This window comes from Aphelocoma coerulescens, chromosome 1A, assembly GCF_041296385.1.
Source record: "Aphelocoma coerulescens isolate FSJ_1873_10779 chromosome 1A, UR_Acoe_1.0, whole genome shotgun sequence".
In the NCBI taxonomy this organism is placed as follows: domain Eukaryota; kingdom Metazoa; phylum Chordata; class Aves; order Passeriformes; family Corvidae; genus Aphelocoma; species Aphelocoma coerulescens.
This window is the reverse complement of record NC_091014.1, coordinates 79,963,102-79,988,180: the sequence shown is the minus strand read 5'-3', so window position 1 is coordinate 79,988,180 and position 25,079 is coordinate 79,963,102. Positions and strand designations below refer to the sequence as shown.

At 50.8% G+C, this 25,079-nt stretch overlaps 2 protein-coding genes and 1 long non-coding RNA gene across 8 annotated transcripts in view; 2 read left to right on the top strand and 1 right to left on the bottom strand.

Annotated features, from left to right (window-relative positions):
* The window catches only part of LOC138104433 (semaphorin-3D-like), a 31,485-nt gene extending 22,937 nt beyond the window's left edge, over positions 1 to 8,548 (top strand). For 3 of the 6 annotated variants that reach the window (XR_011148064.1, XR_011148066.1, XR_011148065.1), the window contains 4 exons: positions 6 to 68; positions 1,720 to 1,839; positions 3,303 to 3,411; positions 6,218 to 8,548. Coding sequence is in view for 2 of the 6 variants with exons in the window: in XM_069003725.1 (XP_068859826.1) it covers positions 6 to 68; positions 1,720 to 1,839; positions 6,218 to 6,514 (480 nt within the window). In the remaining 4 variants the exon portion in view is untranslated. The other 3 variants (XM_069003726.1, XM_069003725.1, XR_011148067.1) reach the window with 3 other exon arrangements.
* A 453-nt stretch (positions 8,549 to 9,001) lies between these two features.
* On the top strand, positions 9,002 to 16,242 carry LOC138104493 (uncharacterized). The gene is made up of 5 exons (XM_069003790.1): positions 9,002 to 9,075; positions 10,220 to 10,592; positions 12,996 to 13,118; positions 15,098 to 15,391; positions 16,033 to 16,242. Exons 1-5 carry the CDS (start codon positions 9,002 to 9,004, stop codon positions 16,063 to 16,065), a joined length of 897 nt encoding a protein of 298 aa, XP_068859891.1. The 3' UTR covers positions 16,066 to 16,242.
* A 2,604-nt stretch (positions 16,243 to 18,846) lies between these two features.
* Positions 18,847 to 22,332, bottom strand: LOC138104432 (uncharacterized). The gene is made up of 2 exons (XR_011148063.1): positions 22,243 to 22,332; positions 18,847 to 20,444 (listed from the first exon to the last, which is right to left on the bottom strand). It is a non-coding gene; the product is annotated as an uncharacterized lncRNA (long non-coding RNA).
* Positions 22,333 to 25,079: the final 2,747 nt, after the last annotated feature.

Below are 25,079 nucleotides of genomic sequence, written 5' to 3'. Positions count from 1 at the left end.
TACAGATTTACTGGCCTGCAGCAAAAGAAAAGGTAGAATTATGCAAATTAGCTGGGAAAGATGCCCATGTAAGTATGATGTATGTTTTTTATTATGGCTGAGGATTATGCATATCTATGTATTTTTTATTAAATGCAAAAAATGCTTTAGTAAGCTCTTGTTACACTTCTTCTGAACTAATGTCCTAAGTGTTTTTTCTTAATTGAAAAACAAAGTTACATTTCTATTGGTTTTTAAATATTAATACTTAAAAAAATTCAATCTTGCAGGCATCAATCATGATATGTTGTTCTTTTGTGTAATAAATGCAGCTGAGAGATGAATGGCGTTTCCTCAAAAATGTATACCAGGCAGTATTTCCCTGGAATCCTCTTTTCTCACATTAAAATGCTTCTTTTTTTTCTTGGGTGTATCCTGAATGTAACTTCATTATAATTCATTAAAGAAACAGTAGTAGAGCAGTGTACAAATCAACTTAATTTGCAGACAGCTGCAGTTGGGGTTTAAAAAAAAATCTCAGACTCAATGGCTTTTGCCAGAAACCACAAATCTTCTTTAGGAAGTATATTTAAGGTACATACGTGTACACAATACAACTTTTATATGTTTTGTGCAGCACAGATTACGTCATGTGTCTAGAGCCCACTCTAAATGTAAACATTTCCTGGCTGTAAAATAAAATTTCTTCCTTTTCTCTCCAAAAAAAATCTCCAGCATGTCGGTTACCAAGGTATCTTCCAGCTCAAAATGCTCTCAGCTCTCTGCCTGAAGAGTTTAGCTTTTTATTCTAACTTGTTACTACCCTTACCTTTACAGCAGTCAGAACCTAAACAATGCTGAGCATTGGAAATATTCTGATACTGGTGCATGTGGAAGATTTGTGCTGGTCTATTTCTACACTAAGAGAAAAAGGAGAAGGTCCTGAGAGGGAAATAGTTGTTTCGGACTCTCACTTAGATGCAGGGTGATGGCTTGAACATATGAACAAATCAATCCTGTGTGTTCCCTCTGAAGTATCTGTTATGTGTTTTTGTGTTCATTTCGTTCTGGGCAAGGCTAAATCAAGGCTTTTCCCCCAGCCCCATGTATCATCCTTGCAAGCATGCCTGTGCTACTTACCAACAACAACAACATGGAGCAAGCCCAGCTAGAGCCAGGATGTCCCACTGGACTCAGAAATGACCAAATAAAAGTCACCAGTAAGATGTGGTTGGTGCAGAGACAAAGCATGCCCTTGGAAGTGTGTTGAAGCCTTTCAGCCCACCGCAGTCGCTTTAATCATGTGATCTTTGGTATTAAAGCATGTGCAGTACCCTGAGCTGGGAGCAAAGGCAGGAAGACTGGTAGCCAGACAAACCCAGTGGCTCTGCGACCTCTGCCCAATTGTTGACGGGTGGTGTTTGCTACAACACTGGCTGAACAGATTCCCTCCGAACCGTGGTGTGAGCAGACAGTTTCTCGTGGCTGTAAGCATACAGCAGAATTAGGTTTGCAAGTCTGATTGATGAACTGCCTGGTAGATAGCCACTGTCAAGTTATAGTCCTAACAGGTTTGAACTACTTGTAAACAGTTTCTGCTACAGTAGTTCTGAGTTTAAATACACCAATGCTATGGCTGTAACTTATATAAGCTTATATGGCTGTAACTTATATTCTATGTATAATGTGAAAGAGAAGAATAAACATGAAAAGTAACCTTTATCTTTCTTTTCCCAACAGACAGAGTGTGCCAATTTTATCCGAGTTCTTCAGCCGTACGACTGGACCCATGTTTATGTCTGTGGCACAGGAGCGTTTCACCCTCTCTGTGGATACATTGAGCTTGGAACTCACAAAGAGGTAATTTAACTTTCTCACTAGTCTGACATGTCAAGGAATAGCCCTCATCTTGTGTAGCATTCATCATAGATTGGAAAATACTATGTGAGTGTGTAAAAAATGACCTGACAGCAGCTTGCATAAATAACAGGGTAAGTGGTGGATTCTGTGGGTCAGACGGGAACTCTTGTTCTCACATTTGCTATGTGCATATCGCTTTTGAACAAAGCACTTTTCCTCAGGCTTAATACACAAAGTTCTTCAGAATGACACTTCCATGTGATTAACTAAGTGAAGAGAACATCTGACCCAGATGTCTTCCTTTCTAGTAAGTCATTTCTGCACATACTTTCCTTGCGCACACACATTCAGAGTTCAAGATGAAACTTGTGGTTCTGTCTTTAATGTACATATACCGCAGAGGGTTTCCTGTGCCTTGTGCGTGAGAGTAATAAACACTTTGAAAAGGTTCTCTAAGCCTGAGTCCAGAGACAGCATCTCAGGACTTTGCAGTGTGTTGCAGTCTGGTCACCAAGCAGGTCTTGGATGTCCTCCATCACTAGTGGCATATTCCTGAGCTGAAGTTAGCAGCTGACTGGTCTTCATTTACTGGTGACAAAGAAATCACTATCCTAAGTGGTAAATGTTTGAGACCTAACCCCCACAACAGAAGAATTTTAGTGTTGTGTCAAGCAGCCACTTAGTACACAAGTCTCTTTTTAACTCCTATATGTATCACACCTTGGCTGTATTTATCCCACTGATACTGTTCTCAGACAGTGTTGAGATGTGTGTGACCTGTCCCTCTGCTTGCCTGTGGTGCAGGCTTCCTATGCTGCTATAGAAATAGCTTTCTCTTTTCTTCAGGGCTTGGTGAAATTCTATAGGAATATAGGAAATGAGGTTTAAAGTTAATAAATGCAATAACCTGAAACAGAATAATAGAATTATAGAATGGTTTGGGTTGAAAGGGCCCTTAAAAATTATCTCGTTTCAACCTCCCTACCATGGACAGGGATGCCTTCCACTAGACCAGGTTACTCAAAGCCCCATCTAGCCTGGCCTTGAACACTTCCAGGGATGGGGCATCCACAGCTTCTTTGGGCAATCTGTGCCGGGGCCTCACCACCTTCAAAGGAAACAATTTTCTTCCTGCTATCTTATCTAAACCTACCATATTTCATTAAAAGCCAGTCCCCCTTGTTCTATCACTGACACATGGAATCGAGGGAAGGTCCTCATGGAAAAAAAAGTGATTAAGCTTGCCCAGACTGAGACCCATAATTATGTACCCCCCAATCTGTGTGTTGGATGACCAACCCAGAGGGGCTGCCTATGCAACAGAAAACTGAAGCTATGAGAGATCTACTTGGTGGTGTTCTTTCCCTAATAAACCATTAATGCTCCTGGTATTGTCTGGTATATCCTGTATAATTTGGCTTACAGTGAAATAATTTGTTGGCTTCTTTGCTTTGCTACTTTAGATATTCCGGTTGAAGCAACTGAAATTTTAGATCCCTTGTATCATGCTGGTTTCTTAGCTGAATGATCAAATACACAGCTGAATGGAACAGAACAGCTCTCAGCAAGAGTGTAAGTAAGGCTCTGGTTTACCTCTGGCTCATTAGCAAGATTCCTTATTCACTCTACCATTGCCCTACTTCATTTCAACTACTTCATTTGTGAAGGTTGTTTTCACCAGACCTTATGAAATTATGGATTTGGTCTGACTGTTCAGTCCGGCAGCCAGTCTAGACAAGGGGTCTGTCTCAGTTAGACAGGACCAATTACCTTAGAAAGGAAATGGAAGAAGAATCCTGGCATCGTGTTTCCTAATCCCCTCACTGTCTCCCAGTCCTGCCTCTCCCACATTCCTCCTGGTTGCTCAGCTGCAGTGGTAGGTTGGGCAGTGTTCAGCACTGCTCCTGCCTCTTCTGACAGAGAAGCTCTTCTACAGCCTCCTACTGAGTTATCAGCCTTGAATGGCATCAGGCATATTTTCCCTTTCCTTCTTGGAGCCCCAAACACCCTTCAGCCACCATCCTTCCACCACCTCTCCATATAAATGTGACAAGGCTGGAGGGTGCTGAGGATAGGCCCAGTGATGTGAATTTGACAGGCAGTTGAAAATGTCTCCTTGTAGGAACTGAAGCCAGGAGTCCTACAGGATAAGTCAAAGCACTTTTAGTGCAGATCCATTCTCTTAGTATTTTTTCATTCTTCCGTCCCTCCCCTTTTTAATTTGGTTTTTTTTTTTCAATTTAAATCTCTGGGTTATAAGAACAGATAATGAATGTCTGGTAATTAGCAACCTCTCCAGGAAGCTGTGGGATGCTTGGGAGAGCCAGGCCCTGAGATAGCCTCACGGAGGCTGTGAAACCAGGCAGTGCTCTGCTGACCTTTGAAAGCTGCTCATGGATCTGCACAGTGCTCTCCTGGCCAATGCCAGAGCTGTGAAAACAGAGAGGAAAACAGTGTGGATCAGGTGACTCAAAACCACAGCAGAAACTGCTTTTGAAGCAGCACAAATCCCCAACAGAATCACACAATTAAAGGGGATTAAAGTCCTTGTCTTGTTATTGCTCGAGTCGCTGCCAAAACTTCTCTTGGCTGGTGAAGAAGAGGCTTGGCCCGGTTGGTGCTGTTAGCCACAGCTCTCCAAGGGATGCTCTTTTCTTTGAAAGCTTTGCCCGAAGTGAAAGCAGGAGGTTAATTCTGTGTGAATGCTTGGTAGTGTCCATTAGTTTGTCGGGGTGAAGCCTGAAATACTTGATGTTGATCTGTAACTCCCTTGGTCCCCTGAGTATTGCTGGGCTTGCAGACAGCCTCTTCGCATGTGATAAGGCAAGGGTTCCCTGAGCAGCTCAGGGTTGCACATCCTAGAACTAAGGACAATTGGACACCAGCGTAGCATTGTAAGAAAAAAAAAAAAAAATCAGTTTAGTTCTGTCCTTGCTCTGCTCACTGGAGGAGCCTGAGAATTTGGTTTGCTGGATATTCCACAGGTTTGGGAAGGTAACGAGTTTTTTGCTGGTTGAATTCTGCTTTGTATGAGCTAGGACGGCTGGAGGAAATTGAATTTATGTTCACGGATTGGAATTGATTTTTCTTTTCTCTTAAGGAGCTTAATTATTCAATATCCTGGGCTTTTGTCTTCTGAGCCTAGAGAGTTTAGGAGGCACCTCAATAACATAGAAAGGTTTGGTCATTTATAATCTGATGTCCATTAAGGATGAATTGAATTAATGTGTTGTGAAGTCTAATCCTATGTGGCCATCTTTGGACATACTTGCTTGTCATTTGTACTCTCCAGGCGTCTTGCAAGTCAGAGGTATGGAAACAAATAATTAAAATCACTTCACCTATTTTTAATCGTTTAAACCATGGAGGTGTTTTGATTTTTTTTTTAAACTAGCTTCTAAAGTTTTTTCTCTACAATAGACATTAAATCCACATTGAATGGGTTTTTGAGTACTAGAGGGATTTTAAGTATCACAGTAGATAGGAAAGCATGGTGAATGAAAATATGTTAAAAGCCATTCTCTAGGCAATCTCCCTTCTCTTAATGGCAGGACAATTCTGAAGATCAAGTCTCTATACCTGCAGAGAGTTCACTTTACTCCTCTGAGCTATCAATTTGCCTTCAGCAGGACTCACAGTGGATTTCAGCTTAAGTGTGCTTTCAGGAAACCACTGAAAGGGGCAAGTAAAAGAGCCCTTGTTGGCAATTCTGAACTATAAGAAAGCTTCAAATGGATGCTTACAGGAATCGACTTGTTGATTACCCACTGAAAACATAGGGAATAATTTTTAAATAATTTATTTTCTTTATCTTCCTCTATGCCCTTGTTCTGTGGCCCAGGAATTAATCACACGGTATTTGGAAACGACAAGGAAAAATCTATTCTGATATCTCTTGTATCGTTAGCCTTGTTAAAAATAATAAGAGAGAGCATATGCTCTTTCATTTTAAAAGAGTCTGAACTGTGTCTGCTGTGAACATTATTCAGCAGTCCCTGGAGAAATTTCTGAGTCAGCCAGAATCCCTTCAGGGTCTCCTGTTGCAACACAGTCTATCAGCACTTTCCCAAATAGAAGCCAATGCCTTTTAAGTACAATCCAGCTTTTCACTGGAGTAGAAATGAACAATGCATCTCCTTTTTTTTGAAAATAATTGTATTTTTTTAAGATTTGTGTTTCCCTATAGAGTGACCAGGATACAGTAAAACACTGAATGAAAATATACAGATGTAAAACAGACACAGACTGTAAACATCAATGCTGCGATGACAGCTGCACGATCTAACACATCTTTACTTTGTACATTAGCAGAACAGGCTGTCTAAGTGAGTTTTTCTCTGTAGCCACACCAGGATAATGAATTTGTGTTTATTCTCAGGAAATGGTATTCCGTTTGGATACCCAGAACCTGGAGTCTGGCAGGTTGAAATGCCGTTCGATCCCCAGCAGCCGTTTGCTTCAGTGCTGGCAGGTAAGGAGCCACCAGAGCCGGGTGCTTCCCTCGGACCTGCGATGGCTCAGGATGCGAGCCCGGGGGCTCAGCAGATGTCACCGCTGGAGCTCCTCTGGCGCTGGTCGTGTTTCCAGTGCTGGTCTGTGCTCTCAGAGCTGGGGAAGCCTTCAGGCTGCAGACAGCACAGAGCTGGAAGGGCAGCCGTGCAAACAGAAGCATTAGAATGCCTGTAAAGCCTCTGTCAGCTGGGCAGGAAGGCAGTTTCATCCTCACCCAGTCATTGCTCCTTTAAGAGGACAACAAAAAAACCTGCAGGGACAGGGAGTGATTGAAGCCCTTTTGGGCCTCTTTCTGCAATTATCAATATGTTCTGCCCTTTGAAGTCTGCTGACATGCACTATTTCCATAACTACGTTTCTGAGGTTTCTATTTACTCGAGTAGCCACTTCTGAAGCTGGGAGCCGAGGAACAAGACAGTGCGCTCTGCCTGCTGCGTGCATCGCAGCACTGTGTGGTCTGACATTTGGGGCCGAGGAATGTCAGCTTGAGTGATTTAAAACCACTCTAAGAGCTACTTTTGTCATGGTTTGGTTCATAGCTTTGGACAATTCTCATTTAACTTGTCTGTCAAGCATATGAATACAAGATGAGAGTGAAGCACCATGACGTTTTCATTTACAGCCAGAGAGCAGTGATGACAATGCTTTGAAGTATCGGTCACTCTGTGTTATAAAAAGAATATGACTAATGTTCAGTCTTTATTCTCAGATAATAAGATAGATGATTTGTGATTCTGACCCTACAGATGGGGCAGGACTTCCTTTATTAAAAACAATAGATTAAAGCCTGTGCTTATTCTTCTCAGAGACCCCTAGTACTCTTTAATGACTGTGAAGTCTATTTTTAAAATGGGAATCCAGAAACTTTAACTTTTTTTTTTTTTTTAATGCAAGCAGTAGAACTCTGTGATTTATTGCAGCATTTCCTAATTTCAGTAGCATTCTAGTGCTTTGACTGTTCTATTAAATCTTGTGAAATGAAGAAGCTGCTCTCCTTTAGCTACCTAAGACATGAACTTTGCTACGTAACAATTTTTTGCTCTAGATAAAATTAAGGGTCAGGGTATTCTAGTATCCCTTTTTTGATTGTGCCTGGTGTCAAGTGCTTCACAATAATGTACAAGGAGCACTGTAAAGAGTTACAGGCCTGACCAGAGAATGTGTTTCTGCTCTATCTTTGGATGCTAACCTTATTCCCAAATGAACGAGGAGAGCAGTACAGTTCATGCATAAGATGCTGCCCTGGAGCTCAGGTGAGATCATTTCCCATCTCTGCCACTGATGAGCAGAGTAACCTTGGTGTGTCACTTCTCTCTGTCTACCGCCAAATGGCAGTAAAGATTACTTGTATCCTTCAGAGAACACTTTTTATTCAGTTATACATTTATGAGCTAAGTAATATCTAACTGTATTTTCACTCATATATGTAAGTTAATGCAGCTGAGTAATTTTCATTCTTTGTAGAAATAGGTCATCTGAGTACTACATGACATATCACTTCAAGTAAATCCCACAGATAAATTGGAAAAACTAGTCCTTTTGACTGAAGAATCACCTGCTGATCATCCATCCTCTATTACAAATTACCACTCACCAAAACTGTTCAGGACGTAGCAGGAACTTGGAATGAGAGATACCAAACACTGAGAGAAGTGCTGAAAGTGCCTTGTCAGCAGAGCCTAAGCAAGGATGGAGAATTTCTGTTGGCCCTTCAGATGCATCGATCACCGAGTGCCTGTCAGTTGGCAAACACCAATTACCCTGCCCATTCCTCATTATGACAAATACCTTTCAGAACGCACTGTTGCCCAATAATCTGTCTTGTTGTACAGTGATAGTTTGTAATTAAACTTCTTGTTCCCTGGAGGGCCCTAGTTTTGGCTTCCTAAGAGAGAAAGTGCAATGTGATAGATGTATCGCTTTTTTTCACTTCAGACGAATGGAACAAATGTCCAGATTTGCCTGAATGACTGCCAAAATGCAATCTTTAAAAATTCAAAACAAAACAAAAAAACTAGCAGTTTGTTTATTTGAAGGAATTCTGCCAGTATTTGGAAGCAACATAGATGCAAGAACAAATGGTTATTTAATTATTTTAAAGCACTAGTATTGTATTTATTGGCCTATTGTTTGTCCTAAATTCAGCTGTTTCCATGATGTTTAGTCTTCTTAATACAAAACGTAAATTCACAGTTAATATCCTGAGGATTTTTAAAACCCTGGGCTAGGGACGGGCACAGGGACAACGTAAGGGGGGGCTGGGCTACCGCTGGGCCCGCAGGGGCTGGAGGGGGCGGCGGGAACACCGGGGCTACCGGCGGAGCCGCCCCGCTGGGACAAGCGGTGGAGCCGCGGGCGGTGCCTGAGGGCCGGGACAGGCGGGACCTCGGGCTCAGGAGCGGCGCTGCAGCTGCGAGCGGCGCCACAGGAGCCTGGGCTTGGGGGGGGCAGGCGGCAATGGAGGGGGCGATGCTTCCAGGGGTCCCAGCCCTTCTCTTTCTTGTTTCCCCTTTGCTCCTTTCCTTGGGTCTCTGACAGCTTTAAAATTCTTATCCCTTAGACCCTATGTTTCCCACCCAGCATGAAGCGTACTTGCTTTCTTCTGCGTTAACGAGTTCTTTTGAATTTATAAATACTCGTATTAGCGGTGATGGCGCCCGCCCGCGGAGTGATCCGCCAGGAGGGACTATTTGTGATGCGGTCCTGCCCGCGGAGGGATCACCGGTGATGCGGCCCCACGCGGAGTGATCCGCCAGGAGGGACTATTTGTGATGCGGTCCTGCCCGCGGAGGGATCAGCGCTGGTGCCGCTCCAACCGCGCGGCCGTGAAAAACGAGCTTCACTCTTTGTAGAATTTGAAGGAAAGTTGAAGAAAAGGGACAGTTTAGTAAAAGTTTAATAAAATCAGGAGACAGCAGCAAAAACGCCGCTACGGCCGGGTGCTTCGCAGAGAGACAAAGGCGCACCTTTACAGCCAAAAGAGCCTCTTTAACACCGAGCTCCCTCTGCCGGCTCCCAATCCCAGCCCGCGCTCCCGGGCAGGGTTTCTTTCGGACCAGGGCTGCGTTTCCATCCTCCGCTCTGGGAGTCACCAGGTGCGTTAGGAACGAGCCGATCCCGCTCTCTGAGACACAAGGGCTCGCTCCAGGAGACTGTTCCTGTTCCTCTGTTCCAGCCGCTCTGCTCTCCCCAAAGCACCATTTCCTCGGAGCTCCTCTGAAACTGCATTTCAATGGACCGAGGGCTCCAGAAGCTGCAGAGTCGTGCAATGGGGTTTTTTTGGGAAGCGACCTTAAGCTCTTGCAGTTCCACCTCTGTCATGAGAATTTCAGGGCTCTAAGACTCACAGAACGATTTGGGCTTGGAAGGACCTTAAAGCTCATCCAGTGCCACCGCTGCCACGGGCAGGGACACTTCCCACTGTCCCAGGCTGCTCCAGCCCCAATGTCCAGCCTGGCCCTGAGCACTGCCAGGGATCCAGGGGCAGCCACAGCTGCTCTGGGCGAACTCTGCCGGGGTCTCCCCCACCTCCCAGCCAGGAATTCCCAATTCCCAATCTCCCATCCATCGCTGCCCTCTGGCACTGGGAAGCCATTCCCTGTGTCCTGTCCCTCCGTCCCTTGGAAATCCTTTCTCCATCTTTTCCTGCGGCCCCTTCAGGCACTGGGCGGCCCCCGCTGGGTCACCCCGAAGCTGCTCCTCTGCCGGCCTGTCCCGGGGTGTCCGGTGTGTCCCTGTGTGTCCCTGTGTGTCCCGGTGCGTCCCGGTCTGTCCCGGGGTGTCCCGGTGTTTCCCGGTCTGTCCCGCTGTTCCCCGTGTCGCTCCGCGCGCGCTGCGCCACGTGACTCTCCCACCGCCCCGCGGGGAGGGGGGGCCTGGCCCGCGCCACGCCCCCTGCGCGCGCGCTCCGCCGGGGTCACGTGGTTCCCCGCGCGTCACGTGATCGGGGCGGCGGCGGCGGCGCGGGAGCCGCCGGGAAGCGCCAGGCGGGACCGGGCCGGGATCGGGCCCAGCGCAGCCGCGGCCCTGCCCGAGCCCTGCGAGCCGCCAGCCCGCCATGGACCGCCGGGACCTTTCCGGATCGGCCGCCCGCTTGGCAGCCGCCCCCCCCTCCCTCCGCCGGGCCCGCCCCGCGCCCCCCCCGGCGCTCCGTGACTCGCCGGCGGCTCCGCGGCTCCTCCGTCGTTCGCCGGTGGCGGCAGCCAAGAGATGGTGCGGGCCTAGCGGAGCGACCAGCGCAGGTGAGCGCGGCCGGGCCTGGCCTCCCGCCGGCACCGGGGCAGCGCCGGGGCCGCGCCGTCCCCGCCCCGGGCACTCCCGGCACATCCCGGCACCCCCTGGGCGGCACCGGCGGGCCCGAGGGCGGCATCGGCCGCTCCAGGCGCAGCTCCCGCCGGCACCCGCGGCTTTCCCCGCGCTCGCGCCCCGCTGTGGGGGACACCCCGGGAGGGCGGGGGTCCCTCCCCGGGCAGCGCAACCCGGGGCATTCCCTGGAACGGGGACTCGGGGCGGGCTCGGGGCCGGCGGGGCCGCTGCGCTGCCCTCCCCGCTGATGGGTTGAATGGTGTTCCGCTCATTGGCTTTGTCAGGGCTTTGTTCCTTCCCCTTTGCTCTCCCGGTTTGCGGCCGGAGCCGCTCCGGGATGGAGCGGGCCAGCACCGGCACGGGCTGCGGGGCTCTGGGGGCGGCCGGCGGCTCTGGGCGGCTCCGCGGGGCTGCCGTGCTCGGGGAATTGGCTTCCGCCGGCTGCTGCCGAAGGTCAGCGAGGGAAGAGTCGCGGGTCCGGACACAATCCCGTCCGGACGGAGTAGGTGGCTCTTACGTAAAGCCTCATCCTTGGGGGGGGTTGTGTTGGACTTTGTAAAAGAGCAGTCGCTTAACGTTCCTGGGCTCTGGGCTGACTTTTTTCCTTTTTTGCCATTTTTCAATGAACAAACCAAAGCGAGAAAGTGTTGAGAGGTGTAAGCCGGGTATCGGTGCATTCAGTGCTGTGCCTGTGATTCTCTTCTGGAGATGAGCAAGTGGTTCACTGGATTCTGGGGGAGAACTGAGTGCTTCTGCCCAAAGCTCGCTCACAGCCTGGGCAGATGCTGTACAGTGGAAAGGGAAAAGGGGCAGGTGTGGGACCCACTGTCCCCCCGGCTCATCTCTTGCCTTATGACGGCCTTGTTTGGTCATTTTCTCAGGAGTGCCGGTGCTTTGAAGCATTCCCACGTTCCCAGTGCTGGCAGCCAGGCACCCACCTGCCCCTGTGGGACTGCCCAGGCCCTTCCTCAGTGCCACTCTTTGGAATGAGCTGGTTCTGCTGGGGCCTGTGTGTTTATTTGTCACCTGGGCTCCCTCCCAGCTACTGAACTCCTCTCAGGTGTATTCCTAGTTGCTGACATTCCTTTAAAACTACCGAATTCTTCTCTCAGGTCCCTGGCAAACGGGGCTTTGCAGCCTGGGGGAGTTATTGCAAAACGGGGTCTAGTGAAGTGCTCTGCAGGAGTGGTTGTGCACCTGAGTGGTCATTTAATTGTCTCCTCTAATGAGGGAAACGTGATTAAATGATGCCTTTTCCTGGTCTTAAAATCAAGAGTCATACACGGTTCGAAGGGGAAAAGGGATTTTACCTTGGTATTTATTTTAAGGATCCTTAGGTGCACACGTCCAGGTCATATGCATCGAGATGCACCCCGCCGAGTCTCTGTGTCCCCCCCTCTCCCCCAACATTAGGTGTAACATTATAGGTGTTACTAATTAGCATATCTATCAAAGATTCCCCAATGAGAGGCTCAAGTGAGCCCCCCTCCCCAAGGAACCTTCCCCTGGATGGTTCTATCTTGGTTTACAGAATGTGTTCTGGAGAGGACCGTGGGGTCTGGGGCACACTGATCCCTAGCTACGAAGCTTCTAAAATGTTGAGTCTCTCAGCTTGACAAACAAGTCCAAGAATGTAGGCAAAAAGCACTAGGAATACAGAATTTGTAAAAAGGTACAACAGGGGTATAAAAGAAAAGGCAAAAATCCTCATGGCATCACTAGCAATCTTGTGCCCGTTGCTGGGCAGTTTCAGCTCGTGTCTGTGCTATGTCATGGGTGTCTGTGTTCTGTAGTTTGTGTCCATCCTCTCCTGTGTCACAGGCCTTTGTTACATCTCGGTGCTTTATGGGCCTCGCTCTGGGCCGTAGCGGCAGCGGGGGTCTCTGCTCGCGTGCTTTCCCGGATCGGGCTCATTCCGGCATCTTTACAGTTTTGCTTTTGGAGACCAGGAGAAGTACACAAGATGTTCTCCTCCATCTTCCTTCTCACTTTTGGTAGTATCTTTTCTTTCATGGGCCATGGACTTCTCTATGAAGTGTATTAGACCCTCCTCACTGTGGTAGTTCCATAGGTTCCATTGCCTCAAAGCATATCGGGTCTAGAATTTATCTTCTGGAGAGTTATCTCAAGTCCTCGTGTCATCTTTGCTTCTATTTGGTGTGCTTACACTTGGAGCTGCCCTGCCCTGGCACGTAGAGTCGTGGCTGGGTTGAGCAGTTGTAAAACTTTGTGGTTCATCTCTTGGCTGTGGGGTTTTGTGTAGAAAACTTATGGGCCTGGTGTATGGGGATAACTCCGAGCTGTCAGCTACTTGTAGACTGTCTCATGTTGTCTTGCAGGTCCCCGAGGCCGATTCTGATCCCTGCAGTCACCGATGCTACCGCTTTTCCCAGAATCTACCCTTCCACGTCAGGGAGCAGCAGTTGGAAGATGTGTTGAAGCGTCTTCATCGGTGGAGTGTTGTGAGTAAGGGCTGCAGTCAGTGTGTAAGCTGAAGAAGGGTGTCTGTCTGTGAGAGTGTGTGTCTGTCTGTGTCTGCGTGTGTCAGTCTGTGAGAGCGTGTGTGACTGCTTCTAACCTTGTGTGTGGGATTTTTGCCTTTCAGTTTTTTCAACTGATTTTTAACTTTATAATAAGAAAACAGCCAGCTGTGAGGTTTTTTTTCCCCCATCTGGGTTTTGTTTTTCCTTGGTCCCGTCCTGTCTGCGAGGTGATGTTCATCGCCAAGGTTTGGGTGCAGCCAAACAAACAGCCTCCCTAACAGGGTGGAGAGTACCCAGTGGAGGTTAGGAATACAGGGAAAAGGTGCACCAGCCCTCATACCACCCCTGACAGCACCATTTTCCCCCCACCAGCAGCGCAGTGCAGCAACCCTGGAACCCTCACTGCAGCAGAGCTCAGTAACCCTGGTGCTGGGATAACCCTGGAACCCTCAGAGGAGGACAAGCCCCACACCAAAAAGTTAGGGATGACAGCTGCAGGCTGGAGAGTGACAGGTACGGGTTGAGGGCTGGGGCGTGTAGAGCAGGAGTGAGGGGTTCCAGGCAGCAATAGCAGTGAGGGGTATAAAGTAGAGGGGGTTAAAGGTTAGGGGATAAAGGGACAAAAGTCAGGGCATAGGTTGGGGGGTCAGGGAATCAAAGGTGAAAGTCCAGGGGTCGAAGGTCAAGGTGGTCAATGTCAAAGCACAGAGGTCACATGTAGAAGGTTGGGGCAAAGGTCACAGGGCTCAGGGGGGTCAAAGGTCCTGGGGTCAGGTGTCATGGGTCAAAAGGCAAGGGTCAAAGGGCTCAGGTTGGGGGGGGTCAAAGGGCAGGGCTCAAGGTGTAAAGGTGGATGGTCAGGGGTCAGGGATCAAAGGTCAGGTTGTCAAGGAATGGGTCGAGGGGTCAAAGGTCAGGGGGGGTAAAAGGTCAAGGCTCAGGCTCAGGATTAGAGGTTTCAGCATGATTTTCCATGGTGGTTCCCAGTGTGGGGACACGGGGTGTGGGGTCAGTGGCGCTGGGGGCAGGCAGGAGCCCCATGGGCAGTGGCCGGCAGCGGCGGGGACGTCTCCGTCCGGGTCGCGCCCCTCCACTCCCAGCAGAAGCCCCCCTGCGCTGTGCGGTGCCCGGCCGCACTCCTTGCCCTCCCTGCCGCTGCCTTCCCGCACTCCCACCGCACCCCCTGCTCCCCTCCAGCCCAGGGAAATGCAGGAAAACACAAAATCATCGAGGTGGAACAGTCACCGGAGCTGCCCGAGCCATCCCCCCGCCTGAAGGCGGCAGCTGCCCAGAGCCGGGAGCACCCAGCAGGATGCAGCTCCTCTTTCCCAGGAGCTGGAGGCAGGGTTTCCCAGGCAGGGGGAGCAGGGAGAATTTCAGCTCCCAGCAGCTCTCTGTGAGTGCTGGATGGACTCTGGGCTGAGCCAGGTGGGAGGTGTGGGTGGTGTTCATGTCCTCAGGAGCTGCTCGAATCCACCTTAAACTCCTGGAGTGGTCTGTGCTGGGAAGAACCTTACAGACCATCCTGTTCAGCCCCTTGCCATGGTCAGGGACACCTTCCTGGGGTGTCTGTGCCAGAGTGGTGGAATGGGCAGGACTTTTTCCCTGAGCCCAATCCCGGGCAATACTGGGGTTCCCATGGGAAGAAGCCTGTGAGCTGCATTTCCGGAGCTGGGAGCCTCCATGCCTGGGAGTGTTTCCAGTACCGCTCTTTGGTTTTTTCCATAACTGGGCATGATGTTTCTCCCCAGAGCAAGGTGGTTTTCCCTGGATTGTTGGGGTTACACACTGGCTGTTTGACAGCTCTGTTGTCTCTTTGTCCTGAATGGAAGAGCGAGGAACGGGAGATGCTCCCAACTGTCACAGGGATGTGGGAACAGCCCAGTTCCAGTGAGGAATGTGATGCCCAGCTTGTGGCGTGTGCCCTGAGATGGTCTTTCCTGTTGTTTTGTCCTTAGAGCCTGTTGGAGTGCTGGCCTGGATTTGGGAGGAGCCAAGTAGCCTGGAGCAGTGAGGTTTTTCCTGTCAGAAATCCATGCTGGGGATGTTTTCCCTGGCTGTCCCAAGGGGAAGGAACAGCTCTGGAGTTTTTGCAGCCACAGGCTGGGGATGCATCCCCTGAAAACCAGTTCAGGATCGTTCATCTGACTCTGTCCCTGACCTGTGGCTTCCAGGGAGCCTTCTGGTCTTCTGGATATTCCCAGGAGAGGATATTCCACCACCTGACTTTTAAGCCAGGAATTGCAAACCCAGTAAGTCAGTCACATTCTATGGGAGCTGCCCCAATGGTGGGATGGCAGATGGCACACCCCACGCTGCTGTTTGGGACATTCCCAGCTGGAACGGGAGCCAGCTGGGCATTTTGGAGCGCTGAGGCCACAAGGGCAGCCTTGAGTGGCATTCCCAGGCAATGCTGAGGCATCCCATGCCTGTGGCACGTGGCAACACATGCCTGATGTGGAGCAGAGAGAGGAAGGGAGAAATTCTGAGTTGATGAGAGGAATGGAATTGGGCTTTCCAGAATGGAATTGGTATAGGTGCTGATGGAATCATGGGGTGGCTTGGAAGGGACACAAAGACCCTCTGGGCTCTGTTTTCCCATCCCATGGCAAAGAACACGTCCAAAACTGCCTCCTCACCCTCATGGAATGGCAATGGGTGTTGGGAGCTCTGGCAGGAGCACCTGGAGACCAGGTAAGAATAGCAATGGGATTGTTTTGGCTGCTGCTGGATGTGGTTTTCTCTTTGCAGGATGTTCCTCTGACCGATGTTTTCACAGTAGCTTGCTAGGCCTCATTTGAGGATAATTCCAAGAATTTGGAAGTAGTTGGAAAAGAGTGAGGAAAAAAGGTGAACCTGATCCGTTTCTAGTAATTCTGAACTTCTCTTGCAGCACCATTCTGAAGGAAAGCTGGTTAAAGGATAAAGATGCAGAGGAACAAGTGTTGTCAACCCCCCTGCCTCCCTGACAGAGCAAAGCTTTCTGCAATCCCAGTAAATCTCTTGGAGAAACTATGGGATCACAAGGTTTCCTAGGAAAGGAAAACTAAGGACAGAGATGAGGAAAGAGGCTTCCAATTAATAATGATTTGATGGAGGTAGGAATGATTCTTGTATGTTTGATGCACCCCTTTTTATTCCTGGGATAATTTTAAATGATTTCTTTAAAAACTCATTTTGATTTGGGAATTCAAATTAGAGAGGAAGCGATGCAAAATAAATGCAGGGAGAGATCACAGAATCATCCTGGAATGGCAGAATAGTTTGGGTGGGAAGGGACCTTAAGGATCACCTCATTCCATCCACAGGGTGCTCCAAGCCCCGGCCAGCCTGGCCTCGAACACTTCCAGGGATGGGGCAGCCACGATTTCCCTGGGTTTATGGGCACAAGAGGAAATTTCCAGCAGGAAGTGAGGGATTTCCTTTGCTCTGCCTGGCCCTAGCAGGGCTTTCGGAGGCAGAGGGTGTGGGAACAGGAGCTTTGTCCACTGCCTTGGGGGAGTCTCTGCTGTCCCAAAACCCAGCCGAGCAAGTGGTTGTGGTTTAACATCCCGTTCAAAGGAGATGCCAGGCCAGGAACGGGAATGGACTGCAGAGCAGGGATGGTGCCCAGCAGAGGGGTGACCGTCCAGGGGGTCCCAGCAGTCCATCCCTGCTGGCCAGGTTTGGGATGAGCAGGTTGGTGACTGTCCCTGTGCTTGCTCTGCAGGATGAGGAAGCCAGGCCTGCTGAGGAGGAAGATGAGGAGGTGTGGGAGGATGGAGACAGCGGCCACCAAAGGCTGCGGAAGGCACAGATCCAGGTAGGAGACGTTGCCTTCCGAGGAGAGGGACTTGTCTGTCCCGTTGGAATTTGGGGCGTGAGGCCAGTGGAACAAAGGGTTTGATTCCATTTTCTTACTCGGGTTTTCACGTGCCTTAAGAGAGCTTTGTGAAAATGTCATTATCCCTGATTGAATCTCTGGAAAACAGGGATTGAAGCTTTCAGAAGGGGCCCAACCCTGCCTGCACGTATCCAAGTGCAGCCCCCACTCCCTGTTTTTGTGTACAGCTGGGATGAGACCTCAGCTGCTGCTACTTGCCCACTCACAAGTTGTGTAGCTCAGAGCCTCAGCCATGAAGGGCCAGGCTGTGTTTAAAACAGCCCAAGGTACCAGAGAGCTGAAGTAATTTCCTAGCAGGTAACTTGACTTGGAAGCTGCATTCTAAAATTTGTCCACATTTAATTTATGTCCCACGTGGAGACACCTAAAGAAGCAGAGGTGGGGTGTTCCTAAGAAAAGAACATCTAAATTCTTTGGTGGTAGAGGGCTTAAAATTAAAGTCTGAGTGGAGGTGCCTTTAGGACACTTCCATTCCAGTATCTGAATGGAATTTACATGAAGTATCCAAATCCTGACAAGCTTGTATGAACTCCAAAGCCTCTGCAAGTGTTTTACAGCCAGGGAAGGAGATAAGAGTCTGGAGTCTCTTCCCAAAACCTGGCTGCTGGTTTGTTTGGCCAGGCATAGGAATAATTGTGTATTCCCTGGGGCTGTCCTTATGGGGAGAGGTTTACTTATGTGCCCTGGGTTTATTCAGTGCCTCTTCAAAGTGATGGAAACTGATTTCATTGAAATGCCAGGGGTGCCAAATGTTTTCCCCAGCCCGAGCTCGGAGCCAGCCCAGTGGGAAGTGGTTTAATGGCCATTTTCCCACTCCCTTGGGGCAGCAGCACTGGAGCACTCGCACCCAGCCGTGCCCGAGGTGCCGAGTACTGGCAGGAGGCAAAGCCGGGGACGGGGCAGTAGGAGCTTGCAGTGCTCCTGGAATCGCAGAGCTGGAGCTGTGGGTTAGAACTCCCAGGAGCTGCTGCCTCACTCAAACCTCGTTTCAAGCTCCGCATCCCTCCTGCTCCCTTGGAATGATTGTTGCTTCTGTTGTTGCTCTTTCCCGATACATGATGATTATTATTGTAAATTCCCACTCCATTTCTTCCATAGCCCTTTGCTTCCCAGAGGTGGTGCTTTAGGCAAGCCCCTCCAGCCTGGGAAGGTGCTTTTGGCTCCGCACTCATTCCCAGTCCCCATGAGCAGCTGGACCTGTGCTGCCCCAGCAGGTGCCTTTCCTTCCTTCCTTCCCTGCTGCACTTTGGCTTTTCAAGGGCTCTCTGGGGGGCTGAGGGAGAAGTTCTTTGTCATTCCAGGGCAGCATAAGCCCTGATCCCACTAAAAGCAGGAGGAATCATTTCATCCTTGTTTTTGGATACACCTTTAGTGTTTTCTCTCTTTTGCTGACACTGTGTGGTGAAGCAGCAGCTCCCTGGAATAATTTTTATTTGTAAAACAGTGAATTCCCTGCTGGAATCCCAGTCACAGCCCCCCAGATCAATGTGCAGTTTAAGGCCTTACACCCTGACCAGGACAAGTTCCTGTCCTTAGACATGGAAAACAGGGGAGAACTCAGACTGGATTGGAGCCAGCATCCAGAATGGGGAAAGTGAGGCAGCGTGCTTGGAGAAGGCTGGGGCTGGTACAGGGGGTGTTCCCCGTTGGATGACACCCGTGTGGAGCCGATCCTTCTCTTCCTTTGTCCAAAGTCCGATGGCAAAGGAGTGAAGAACCCACAAGTGGGGCCTGGAAGGAAAACAGTTCTGTTAAAATTAGGCAAAGAATGCACTAAGTAAAAATGGACATCCTTTTTATGTGTGAAAGAAAGTAGGGGAAAAATGTTGAAAAAGAGTTCTTTTATTTGGTGCCACCTCTCATTTTTTTATGGATAAAACCCTCTAGTGAGCAATCAGAACAGGAGTGGGAAAGCCAGGAGCCTTTGACTTCCACAGTGAACTTAATTTCCATGCTTAATTTTAACAATTTCCTCTCTCTCTCAGGGCAGGAAAACCCACTTAACTTGTCCCATCTTTGCCAAAAGCTTTGGTGTTTGAGCAGCCAAACCCAAGGAGCTCTGGCCCCACCAGCCTGTACTGGAGGGCCCCTGGTCCTGCCCGTGGTGTGGGATGAATCCCCAGTTGTCCCCAGAGGGGGCTGCCCTGGTCCCTGCAGTGCCCAGCACCTGAGACAGAGAGAGCCCTGTCCAAAGGGGCCTTTGGCACCTTGTCAGGAATGTGGCAGCAGCCCCAGGAGCAGGCTGGAGGTGAGAACTGGGGCTGTGTTTGAGCCTGAGCAGGTCAGCTCAGTGTTTACCTGTGGGGGGAGCTTGGCCCCACACTCTGAGTTGAAGCGGGATCAGGGTGACAGATGCTGCATTTTGGGCACCCTGAGAGTTTCTCTCCCCCCTGGAGCTTTCCTGCAGGGATGGGGCAGGGCAGGGAGCAGAATTAACCCTGCACCTCCCGTGGCCACTGCTGGCCTTTGTCTCTCTGTTGTGCCATCAGCCTGGGGGAATTTGCTGCTGCCGCTGCCACCCCACCTGGGGGCTGCGTGCTCCTGGCAGCCCTTCCCAGCCCCACACCCGAGCTCCAGCGGTGCCTCCGGGCTGTGTTGGGAGCGTTTGCTGGGAATGGGCCTCATCCCTGGAGTATCCTTTCCTTCCAGAGTGGATGGACAGAGCTGCTGGGCTTGTCAGCTTCAGAGTTTGATTGCAAAAGTCACTGCAGGGAAGAATGACAAGGAGGTTTGTCAGAGTGGTGCTGTCAGACCCCACCTGCCAGTCTGTGCTTTGGGTTGGAGGTTGTTGTGTATTGGCCCTGCAGGCAAGGAATGTCCCCTTCCCACCTCAGCCCAGCAGCTCCCAAGGGCTCTTCCTGGAGTACTTATTCTTTGCTTCCCTTTGGGCTAACTTAATCTCCACCCTTCCATGAGCAATTCCTTGGCTTCTCCTGGAGAAAACCCCACGGCAGAGGCAGTCTGCAAAGGAGCCCAGAGCTGTGCTTGGAGCAGAGAGTGCTGAGAGCTGCGGGTGCCTCTGCTGCCCCAGGCTGGCAATATCCCCATGGAACAGACTGGGCAAATGGGATTAGAGGGAGCACAAGTCCCTTCAGGGAAGGGGTTTTCTCCTGTGCAGATCAGGCACAGGGCAGGAAGGGAACTTTGGAAATCAGCTGATTTCCCCCAGAAAGCATCACTCACATCAGCATGGATGACATGACCTGTGCCCACCGCTCACCATGCACCCGGCCAGAATCAAGAGCAAAGGTTGGTTTGGGTGTGAGCACTTGAAATAACTTGGAAAGAGAAGCAATCACCTTTTGCTGCTTCTTTCTTTCTTTCAGATGCTGGGATTGCCTCTGGGCACGTGTGCTGAGCTCTCCCTGCAGGGAACCGTCAGGCCTTAACAGCTGTGAGGTTGTGTTCTTCTCAGTGGGGAACTGGAAATAATTATTAATTAATTAATTGCAGAAATGTCTTCTGAACCTTTCCCCTTTCCTGGTAGATCTTCTCTCTCTGCCTCTGAATTTACAGCTGTTCCCTGGTGTCATTGGCCCTGCCTGAATTCCTTGCAGCTCCTCACTGGGAAAACCTGGGGTGACTGAGAGGGGACACAAGAATTGTTTGTGTAGGAAAATGGGAGGGGATGTCGAGGGGAGCGAGGTGGCATTTTTGAGGGAAAAGCTGAGGTGATGTTTAGGAGAGAGAATGCACATTTTTGGGGCAGAAAAGAGTTAATATTGTAGAGGAAGGAAAATTTGGGGGGTAAAACTTGATGTAACCTGTAGGGGACAGAATGAATATTTTGGCATAGGCATAGAGGAGTAGACAAATAAGGAAAATTTTGGAGGCAAAGCGTGACAAAATCTCAAGAGCAGAGAATGATCACTTGGAGGGAAAAATGAGGTGATGAGTACTGAGCATGTGGGGAAAATCTGAGCTAATCTCTAGGGGAGAGCATGAACACACTGAGGTAACATGAGGGAATCAGTTGTGGGCAAGTAGGGAAACTTGTGTAAAAAGAACATTAAATAAGCTGTAGAAAGAACATGTTGAGGTAAAAATGAGGTCATCAGTAGTAGACAGATGGAAAACTTTGGTGGTAAATCTTGATAGAAGCTATGTGGTAGAAAGTAAATAAATATTGAAGGAAGAAGAGGGAATCAGTAGTGGACAGGTAGGGGAATTTTGGGGGGGTAAAACTTGAAATAATCTAGAGGTTGAGAATGAATATTTTGAGGTAAAAATGAGGTAATAAGTTGTGGACAGTTAAGGAAAATTTTGGGGGTCAAACTTGAGGTAATCTCTAGGGAGAGTATGACACACTGACATAAACTGAGGCAGTCACTGGGGCTAGGCAAGGAAATTTGGGGTGTAAAACGTGGGAAGATCTGTAGGGCAGAGAATGAACATATTGAGGAAGCAATGAGGTGACCAGTAGTCAAGAGGAGGTAGAATTTGGGGGGCAAACCCTGAGGTAATTATGGAGGAACAGTAAGTGTTTTTGAGAAAAAAATCGGACCTAATTTGTAGGGGACAGAATGAACATTTTGGGGATAAGACAGACAGAACTTGCGTGGTTTTGGTTTTACAATCTGGTCAGTATACAGGGGACAAAATAGACATTTTGGTCATAAAATCCTAGTTAATCTGTAGAAGAAAGAACTCCTATTTTGAGGTAAAAAGGAGGTGATCAGAATTGGGCAGGTAGGGAAAATTGAGGGGGTAAAATGTGAGGTCATCTCTAGGAGAGAGCAGGAGCATCCTGAGGTAAACTGAGGGAATTGCTGTGGACAGGTGGGTAAATCTGGGGGGTAAAACTTGAGGGAATCTCCATGGTAGAAAAGGAGTATTTTGAAGTAAAAATGAAGTACTCCGTGGTGGAGAGGTACAGAAAATGTCGGGGGTAGAATCTGAGGTGATCTGTAGCAGAGAGAATGCACTTGATGGGGTAAACTGAGGTTTTATGGCCAGGTAGGGAAGTTCTGAGGGGTAAAAATTGAAAGTGTCTGTAGGGTAAAGAATGAGAATATTGAGGTGGAAATGAGGAAAGAGGTAGTGGACAGGTGGGGAAAGTTTTGGGGGCAAATCTTGTGGTAATCTCCAGAGCAGAGAAAGAATGCTTCCTTGTAAAAAATGAGGAACTCAGAAGGAGACAGATGGGGACATTTTGGGGGTAAAGTCTCAGATCATCTCAAGGTGAGGGAAGGACTATTTGGAGGTGAACTCAGGACTCACTGTGTCCTCCTTCCTTGGCAGCAGCTGGCAGGGAAGGGAGAAGAGGCCTCGGGCTGGAGAGGGGCAGGAGAAAGGCACTGTGGGCAAAGGGACCTCCCTGGCATCCCCAGGGCACCTGTGGGGAACAGAGTGGACACTTTGGGAGCAAAGGGAGGTGAGTGGATTGTCCCTTTGGGGGATGCTGGGATTTAAATAATTCTATCCATTTGCCTGCTGACATTTCCCAGCCCAGGGGCTTTGGCTGCCAGGGCAGCACAAAGATTGTTCCCTGTGTGGTGCCCAGATTTGGGGTTAGGCTTTGCTAGTTCACATGAATTCTACCCAAAGCCCTGAATTGCCACTGGAATAGCCTCCTAGTGCCTCCTGGAGCATGGATATTCCCATGCAGAGCTGCCTATTTAACAGCAGGTGTCAGGAAGCAGCAGAGCTTCCAGGGAAGCTCAGCAGGGTCAGGGCAAGGACAGCTTCATGTTCCATAGAATTTGCTGTTTGTAACCCTCATCCCCCAGCCCCCCCCACCATGTCCCTGGGGCACCTGACAGAGTTCCCTGGAATTCAGCTGCCTGCACCCCCCGAGCTCGGGCTCCAGGTGATATTTGGAAGCAGGAGAAGGCGCTGGCCGGACACGCTCCCAGCCCGTGCTGAGGCAGCCCCTGTGCCCATGGGAGGAGTTCTCTCCCTGCAGGAGCAATTTCATTGCAGAGCCTCTGGAAGTTCTTTTCCCTCAGGAAAGGGATGCACATCCCTGCCTTCAGGGCACCTGCAGTGTGAGCCACCTGTGAAAGCTTTCCATCAGTTGTGCAGTTCCAGCTGGTTCCCCAAAAACTGCCAACTCAATCCAAAGAGATTTCTCTGCCTCTGACCTTTCATTTGAAGGCATCTCTGAGGGCATTGCTTGGCATTTCATTGCTGTGGGGGAAGCTTGCCTTGGCTTTAACGCTGCTGAGGGATGATGTCCTCAGGCTGGAAGGGAAGGCATTTTGGGTGGCTGGGACATAGCTGGCAGGTGTGTGGGAGGTCGGCAGCGGGAATTGCTGTCTGAGCCCCTCTGCAAACAGCCCGTGCCGACATTCCCCGGTGCCAGCTGTTCCTTGGGGTATTTTTGGGGCGTCAGTGGGGTCTGTCGGGGCCGAAGCATCTCCGGGTGCCTGTTCAGAGCAGCCCCTGGCCGAGGGGCCGCCCTTTATCCATGTCCATCCCAGCGCTGCCCAGGCAGCCCAGTGCCCGTTCCCGGGATGTGTGTTTGGCATGCTGTGTGCCACAGGCAGGACACTGCAGGCACAGCTCCTCTCTGCAAATCCAAAGCACAAGAGCTGCTGGTTCCCTTCCTGGGGCTGCCGGCCTTCTCCCTCCCCCCGTTCCCTGCCAGCTGGGACACACAGAAGGAGCACCAAGGAACGCTCCTGGCAATGAGCAGGAGTCACTGAGAGCTCTGTGCAGCTCTGGGCCACAAAAGCTGCCTCAGCCGCCACTGTGATTTTGGCCTGTGAACACTCACCTGCGGGAAATGCCCCTCTGCAGGCAGGAGCAGCTCTGACACTCTCCAGAACTTTGGCCATGGAGCAAGTGAACCCTCAGGACTTGCCTTGCTTCTTTCTCCCTGGAAAGGGACATGGAATGAGCACCTTGACAGCTGTTGGGGAAATCCTGGAAAGGGCAGGAAATCAGGGCTATGGGAAGAGTTTTGTGCTGTCCCCCAAGCGATCACCTGTGGTGTTCCATGATCAGGTGCTGGCCATGGAGCTCTGCCCTGTGGCCATGGCAGGGGCTGGGGTGTAAAGCAGCATTAGCATAAAAGAAGGAGCTGTATTTGCAAAGGAATTACCTTGCTGGCACTTGGCATTGCCATGCCAGGCAGGACATTGGCAGGAGCTGAGATTGGCTTGGTTGGAGCAGGGTGCTGAGAATGGCCAGGTGTGGGTTCAAGGCCCAGATGAGGCATTCACATAAGGGTTCGACTTGGTGCTCCTTGTGTATCCATTCCCACTCAGGAGATGCTGTGCTCTGGAAATAAAGAAGAAACAGTTTCCACTGGACTTTCAAAGCCAGAGGTTTTTGCACTGGCGAGTGCAAGGCGCAGAGAAAGTGGGGGGGGGGGGGGAAGGAGAGCATCAGGTACCAGCTGAGCGGCCCGAGGCCCGGCCCCAGAGCGGGCGCAGTCAGAGCAGGAGCGGCAGCAGCGGACTCGGCGCCAGCGCCCGGCCCGGGGGAGCGGCTCCTCCCGGCCGCGGCGCTGCAGCCGCGCTCGCTGGGCGGGGGCGCGGCGGGCGGGAGGCCCCCGGGGGAGCGGCCCCGGGGCGGGGGGAGGCGGGCGCTGCTCTGCGCAGGGGGTGCGGCGGCCTCGGCAGCGCCGGGGCTGGGGGAGCTGCGCGTCCCCGCGGGGGCTGCGGGCGGGCCCGGGCCGGGAGCGCCACCGCTCCGGTTCCGCCCCACGGGGCGGGCGGCGCTGCGGGAGCGGCGGCCTCTGGGGGTGCCGGGGCCAGCACGGGCGGTCCCCGTGCCCCGCCCGCTTCCAGGCGCGATCCAGCGCCTGCTCCGGGGAAGCGCCGCCCGCCCGGCACGGCCCCGGCTCCCCGCGGCCGCGGCGGGACCGTAGCCGGAGCTCCGGCGGGACCGCAGCCCCGCGCTGGCCGCAGCCGGAGCGGCAGCGCCGGGCTCGGCCCCAGCGCCAATCCCGGAGCGGCTTTTAACCAGCCGCGGCGATCCCGATCCCTAATGCCATCCCCAATCCCACCTCAGTTCTCCGAGCCCGGGAGCCACACCCCGCCCGCCGAGGGACAAGCGGCTCGGCCCGGGACCCCCAGCAGACACCGACAGGACTCGGACCCGAATCCCCG